The 6,569-nt window shown below is 42.6% G+C and overlaps 1 protein-coding gene across 1 annotated transcript in view; it reads right to left on the bottom strand.

Annotated features, from left to right (window-relative positions):
* The window catches only part of LOC104941352 (cullin-associated NEDD8-dissociated protein 1-like), a gene marked incomplete at its 5' end in the record, with an annotated part of 15,550 nt that extends 8,983 nt beyond the window's left edge, over positions 1 to 6,567 (bottom strand). The window contains 15 exon segments of the mRNA XM_010766442.1: positions 200 to 242; positions 244 to 287; positions 290 to 337; positions 505 to 648; positions 1,013 to 1,201; positions 1,324 to 1,561; positions 2,116 to 2,269; positions 2,512 to 2,601; positions 3,086 to 3,463; positions 3,951 to 4,092; positions 4,737 to 4,877; positions 5,158 to 5,309; positions 5,459 to 5,604; positions 5,687 to 5,792; positions 6,492 to 6,567. Of these exon segments, the coding sequence (XP_010764744.1) occupies positions 200 to 242; positions 244 to 287; positions 290 to 337; positions 505 to 648; positions 1,013 to 1,201; positions 1,324 to 1,561; positions 2,116 to 2,269; positions 2,512 to 2,601; positions 3,086 to 3,463; positions 3,951 to 4,092; positions 4,737 to 4,877; positions 5,158 to 5,309; positions 5,459 to 5,604; positions 5,687 to 5,792; positions 6,492 to 6,567 (2,091 nt within the window).
* Positions 6,568 to 6,569: the final 2 nt, after the last annotated feature.

Raw genomic sequence — 6,569 nt, 5'->3', positions numbered from 1 at the left:
CAGGGTGTGTGTGTATTGTCAGAGTGTGTGTGTGATCAGGTGTGTGTGTATTGATAGATTGTGGTGTGTGATCAGGTGTGTGTGTATGTCAGATGTGTTGTTGTATTGTCAGAGTGTGTGTGTGATCATGTGTGTGTGTTATTGTCAGAGTGTGTTTATGATAATGTGTGTGTGTATTGTCAGAGTGTGTGTGGCTCACTATGATCTCTTGAGGGGAGTGCAGCCAGAGGTATTGTCTCTTATGAGGAAGTGATCTCCTGCAGGACGAAGGGGCAATACTCCGGAAGCATTTCCCCACCGCGATGCTGCCCAGAGCGTACGATGCTGCTGACTTCACCTGAGACACACACACACACACACACACACACACACACACACACACACACACACACACACACACACACACACACACACACACACACACACACACACACACACACACGGGTTAATACAGAACGGCACCCTGCTGCCTTATCAAACTCCTGTGAGGTCACTTCCTGTCACCTCTTCGCTGGAGGAGGAGAAGGCGTCCAGGATGACGGTCTTGAGCTCTGGTTGGCTGCTGAGGTCCACATGGTGTCCCACCTCGCCCAATGAGAGCAGAGCGAGCAGCCGGATGGAGTCCGTGGAGCGGCTGTTCTTCACGTCCTGAAGAAAGAGAGAAAGAAATCATAATTACCATCTTGTCAGTTCTGTTTTATAATGTTTGATGAACAGTTTCATCCCACAGGCCATCAGACTATTAAACACCTGAACTCTGTAAAGAACATCCATAACATTCATCTGTTTGCATCTTACAAATTATTGATCTAATATATCATATTCCATTTACTTGTGTATAGACTCTTCTTGCACTATTTCTATTTGTTCTATGTCCTATATATCTATGTTGCTCTGTTGGAGGAGCCTGGGACTTCAGTTTGTCATTGACATATCTACACTGTAGCTGCAGAGCAAATGACAATAGAGCCTAGAAACTTGAATCTATATATAATAATGAAAGTGTGTGTACCTGTATGAACTGGCCCACCACGGCCGGCCCCTCGTCAGGACAGGCTCGCGTCAGCGCGGCCACACACTTGGCGATGGAGCAGTACGCCTGCTTGTGAGGCAGCGCGGCACTCTGGGAATACACCGGACCCGTCAGCATCCTCAGGAGGTCCATGTAGCCGAGGCCGGGGGTCTCAGTGGACACCAGCGCCTGCACACACACACACATTACAGCCCTCCTACACTGATAATGGTTTAAAGGTCTCCTATCATACGAAATGCACTTTAAAAAAAAAATGTATTTTATACATTAATATGCTTTAAACCACACACCTGGTAGAAGTCGAGCATGGCGGACAGCGCCCCCCCCTGCAGCAGCGGGGATCGAACCAGTGCGATGAGCTGCTGCAGGATGTTCCCCCCGCTCAGCTGACCGAGCGCTGAGGGGTGCGTGACGGCGAGCGTGGACAGGAAGCTGAGCGCCATCTGGGACACGTGCATGTCGCTCTCTGAGATGAGGGGGGGCAGCTCGGCCAGCACCGCGTCCACCATCACCGGGGTCACCGCGGAGCTGAAGAGTCACACGACGGCATTTCTTTAATATATATATATTTAACATATTTATTTTATATTATTTTTAGAGTCTTCTTTTTTATTTTTATGTTGTTTATTTTTATTTATTTTAAACGAAAATATCTTCCCTCCGTAGTATTTTGATCATTTGCTAATAACCAATCAGATCGATGGATTCCAGACAGGAGGAAACTTGAAGGCCTTTTTCTCAAAATGATGACTCGTGACAGTCATTTTATAATGTGACATATTTTGCTTAATATTTGGAGAACAACAACCATCCTGATATCATTAGAAAGCTAGGAATCTCCTCTTTCCAGGAGTGTATACAACTCAAGATGTGTCAATGCGACTGATTTCGATGGAGCAGGTCACTTATGGATTGTATTCTTGTAACTTTTCTGTATTTTCATTATAATCTCCTTGATTTTTGAAGAATCTTTTTCTGTTAAATAAACCGGATATGATATATTTGCTTTTATTTATTTGCTTTTGTTGATACAACTTTTGCAGCTAAGTTTGAATTATTCAAATGTTCAGTATTCTCTGTACCTGTAGTTCCTGAGCAGGATGTCGAGCGCTGCCAGCGTGCAAAGCTTCAGAGCTCGCTGGTTTTTGCGCAGGAAGGAAGCGAGGATGGGCACGGCGTCGGGGAGGACGGGCCGGAGGTCGATCTTCAGAGAAGAGCCGGCGATCAGAGTCAGAGCTGAGAGAAACGGGAGAGGAGGGAAAGAACTTCAGAGAAATGATTTATAAAAGACTTCCTGATGACAGTAAAGCTCTGGGGAGAGGCTATTTTAATTTCATTATTGGTCAACACGTATTTCCTTCCTGACACCACAAATGACAGACCATTTCTTTAATACGTTTTTACACCAACATCACCTCAACCGTATTTAGATTTATTCTGACATTTTCCTCATTTGTTTTACTCGTAAAGGAGCGTACCTTTCACCGTGGTCAGTCGGGTGATCTCGTTCTTCAGACGCTCCAAAAAGATCAGCAGCGTGCCGGGGAGTTCAGCCGGCAGCCGGTCGCCTGCAGGCAGAAAGCAACGTTAGAAACAACGTTAGAAACTGTTAAAAACAACGTTAACAACGTCAGAAACTGCTTCAGACAACATTAAAAGCTGTTTAAAACAACATTAGAAACTGTTAAAAACAACATCGGAAACAACATTAGAAACTGTTAAAAACAACGTTAACGTTAGAAACTGTTTGAAACAACGTTAAAAACAATGTTAGAAACTTTTAAAAACAACGTTAAAAACAACGTTAGAAACTCCTAAAAACAACCTTAGAAACAACGTTAAAAACAATGTTAGAAACTTTTAAAAACAACCTAAGAAACAACGTTAAAATCAACGTTAGAAACTCTTAAAAACAACCTAAGAAACAACGTTAAAAACAACTTTAGAAACAAAGTCAGATACAACGTTAAAAACTATTAAAAACAACAAAAACCCTCCTGAAAGTCAACCCAGACAAACAGGAAGTGACATCAGAGAATAAGGGCTGGTTACCGAGGTTGCAGATGATCTGTCCCATGCAGGAGATGGCGCGCTCCTTCACTTCCTGGTCGATGTCGGCGGCCTTCAGGCGTTTGATGGTGCAGGTGAACAGGTCGCTGATGTAGGGGGAGGGGTCAAAGCTGTCCGAGCTCTCTGGTAGGCTGTCCAGAGGGCGAATCACCTTCACCAGCTGCTGGGTGACGAGCAGCGCCTCAGAGGTGATTTTGTAAAAGGGGTCTCCCACGCAGGCCACCACGGGCGGGACGAGCGCGGGAACGTGAGCGTGGAAAGCGTGCGCCGGGTGCGTAACCATGACGACGTGAAGGCAGGACAGAGCGTCGATCTTCAGGTTCGAGCTGCTCGACTTATCGTTCAGAGAGAAGATGATGCCTGGAAACACAGACATTATCAATCAAACTGGAGATTAAATATATTTGGATTTATTAAGACTTGTTATGGGTTAAGGACAGTTGCTCTATTTGAGAAAAATACTGATATTAATAATAGAGATAATATTTAAAATAATGATAATAATAACTACAATATAACAAATTATTTTGTAGATATATTCCTTATTATTGGTGTGATTAATTTAGACTTTTTTTTTATTATTCTGGGGAAGTTAAGATGTTTCTATAATGGTTAAAATAGTAAGAATTATAGAAATATATTTAAAAAATATATAATTATACTAATAATGTTACAATATTATATAATAATGAATATATCTCCTAAAAAGTATTGTTTGTGTAGCAAATATGCTCTAAAGCTTCAAATATGGATCCATCCGCCTTTAAAGCTATTCCTAATAAATACATGTATTTTTAGTTTCTAATGTAATTTAAAAGTAGTACCTTTTAAGTGGTGGTGTTATTACCTGGTATTAGTACAGGGATGTGGGCGGTCAGCGCTCCGGGCAGAACGTTAACGAGCTCCGTCAGCATGTTGAAACAACATTGACGAGTTTTCACACTCTTCTCCTTCAGCTGCTTGTGGAGAGCCTTCACGATCATAGGGACCTGAAGAAAGAGAGAGAAACAATATTAATAAATGTGTTCACTTCCTGTTCCTCGTTTTGTTCCACGAAATAAAAATACGTCAGTAAATACACCACTGGTGAATTTAAAAAGGGCGGTTGCTAACAAGTGTCTAAATGAGACGACTAAACATCATCACGCCCAATATAAGAACGCCCATTAGCCACCTTTAGCTTAGCGGTGGTGACGTGAAGTCATGTGACCGTGCTGTAGTTCCTTTATAGCCCAACATTAGCCATCTTTAGCTTAGCGGTTATAGCCCAACATTAGCAACCTTTAGCTTAGCGGTGGTGACGTGAAGTCATGTGACCGTGCTGTAGTTCCTTTATAGCCCAACATTAGCCGCCTTTAGCTTAGCGGTTATAGCCCAACATTAGCCGCCTTTAGCTTAGCGGTGGTGACGTGAAGTCATGTGACCGTGCTCTAGTTCCTTTATAGCCCAACATTAGCCGCCTTTAGCTTAGCGGTGGTGACGTGAAGTCATGTCACCGTGCTGTAAGTTCCTTTATAGCCCAACATTAGCCACCTTTAGCTTAGCGGTGGTGGCGTGAAGTCACGTGACCGTGCTGCAGTTCCTTTATAGCTTAACCTTATCATTAGAAATGTTGTATCTGTTAGCGTGGTACCTGGCTCTGCAGCATGGTGAGCGGCGTGTCTCCCTGCTCCATGGCGTCGGGGTCGGTCAGCCAGCTCTGAGCCGGGCGCGTCTGTTTGAGCAGCGACAGGTAGGCGTGGAAAACATCCGCCTTCACGTTCTCCTCCCTCTCCTTTTAAGAAAAACACACACAGATCCGATTAACAACCATTTCACACGTATATCAAATTAATAGGTAGGGATACATCGTACAGATTAGGGTTACTTTGCCAACCTCAATTTGGACAAAACACAATACACATCGCGGGGCATTGTTCAAATAGTCCTTCGAAACCTTTGACATCATTTTCACATCTCTTTTTTTACATCATCTATCAAAAGAAATACAATTTAAAAAACTGATTTCAGATTTGAATTAAAGTTGTTCTCTAAAAATGTAAACTTATATTCACCTTGAAGCGGCAGACGAGTGCGGGAGAGACGGAGCGATAAAACTCGGGAAGCATTTCGTGGCGAGTCGAAACGACAGCATCGAGACATTTAGCCGCCGCACGACGAACCTTCCAGCTCATATCATCATCATCACTGTACTCATCATCACTTCCTGCACACACACACAGATACACACACACTGTTAGTATCACACACAAGTAATAATAATAATGCATTTTATTTATAGAGCGCTTTTCTAGAAACTCAAAAGTATCGCAGCCCTCGCTTCCATACATTGTGATTTTGCTTTTATTCCAATACCTTGGTAGTCTTCGTCGTTCTGCTCGGCGTCCATTGCGTTGTCGTCCTCATCTTCATCGTCGAAGTTGTAGTTGGGGTCGTAGGTCAGGTAGCGCAGGCAGATGGAGATCACTGTGGCAACGTGGGGGTAAACTTCTTTAGGACACCTGTAAGAGAGACGTGACGCGGTTTAATAACAGGAAGTACACGTGTAGAAGTACTCAGAGTGAGTATTACTGCGAGTACTACCTCCTGACGAAGGACTCGAAGGCCTGGATGCAGTATTCTCTGAGCTCGTCGTCGTCCACGTTGCAGAACTTCACCACCAGGGGGATGATCTTCTCCAGGTACTCGCCTGAAACACACAGGGGTTTAGAGCACAGATTTTAAATAAGAAGAGTGATGCGAGTCTGACCTTTTATTTGCAATACTTTTACTTTCCAAAATGTTCTGTCTGAGATTTTTTCCCAAAACCTTTTTTAGAATGATTTTGAAATACAAATATTGGAATTGGTATTTTTGTTTTATTTGTTTTCATTTCGGAGTTTTTTTTGTAAAATGTCTGGTAAAATGTTTGGAGAATTTGGGGGATTTTTTGGGGGGGGAAATGTGTCAGAGAAAAAAATTGGGGAAAATGTTTCGATTTCTTTTTTGAAAAAGTTAAAAAAAAAAATCAGAAAAACTTCGGAAACATTTTTGGTAAAAGTCCGCAAAATGCTTTATAAAAAGTTCAGAAAATATTTTTGAAAAACGTTTGGAAAAGTTTGAAAAAAGTTTGGAAAAGTTTGGGAAATGTTTGGAAAAAAGTTTGGGAAAAAGTTTGCGGAAATGTTTGGGAAAAATGTCAGAAAATATTTTTGAAAAACGTCTGGAAAAGTTTGGGAAAAAGTTTGGGAAATGTTTGGGGAAATGTTTGGAAAATGTTTGGGAAAAGTTTGGGGAAATGTTTGGAAAATGTTTGGGAAATGTTTGGGGAAATGTTTGGAAAATGTTTGGGAAAAGTTTGGAGAAGTGGTATTTATCTGCAGTATTGAATAACTACGGGTATTCTCACCGATGCGGTGCCCGGCCTGCCGGCTGATGGCGGCGGTGCACTGGATGTAGGTTCGGGTCGTCGACATGTTGTCGTTGC

This window comes from Notothenia coriiceps, unplaced genomic scaffold, assembly GCF_000735185.1.
Source record: "Notothenia coriiceps isolate Sejong01 unplaced genomic scaffold, NC01 NC01_scaffold00003315, whole genome shotgun sequence".
NCBI lineage: Eukaryota > Metazoa > Chordata > Actinopteri > Perciformes > Nototheniidae > Notothenia > Notothenia coriiceps.
Note: the sequence above shows the minus strand (reverse complement) of the source record. Positions and strands in the feature narration are given on the sequence as shown.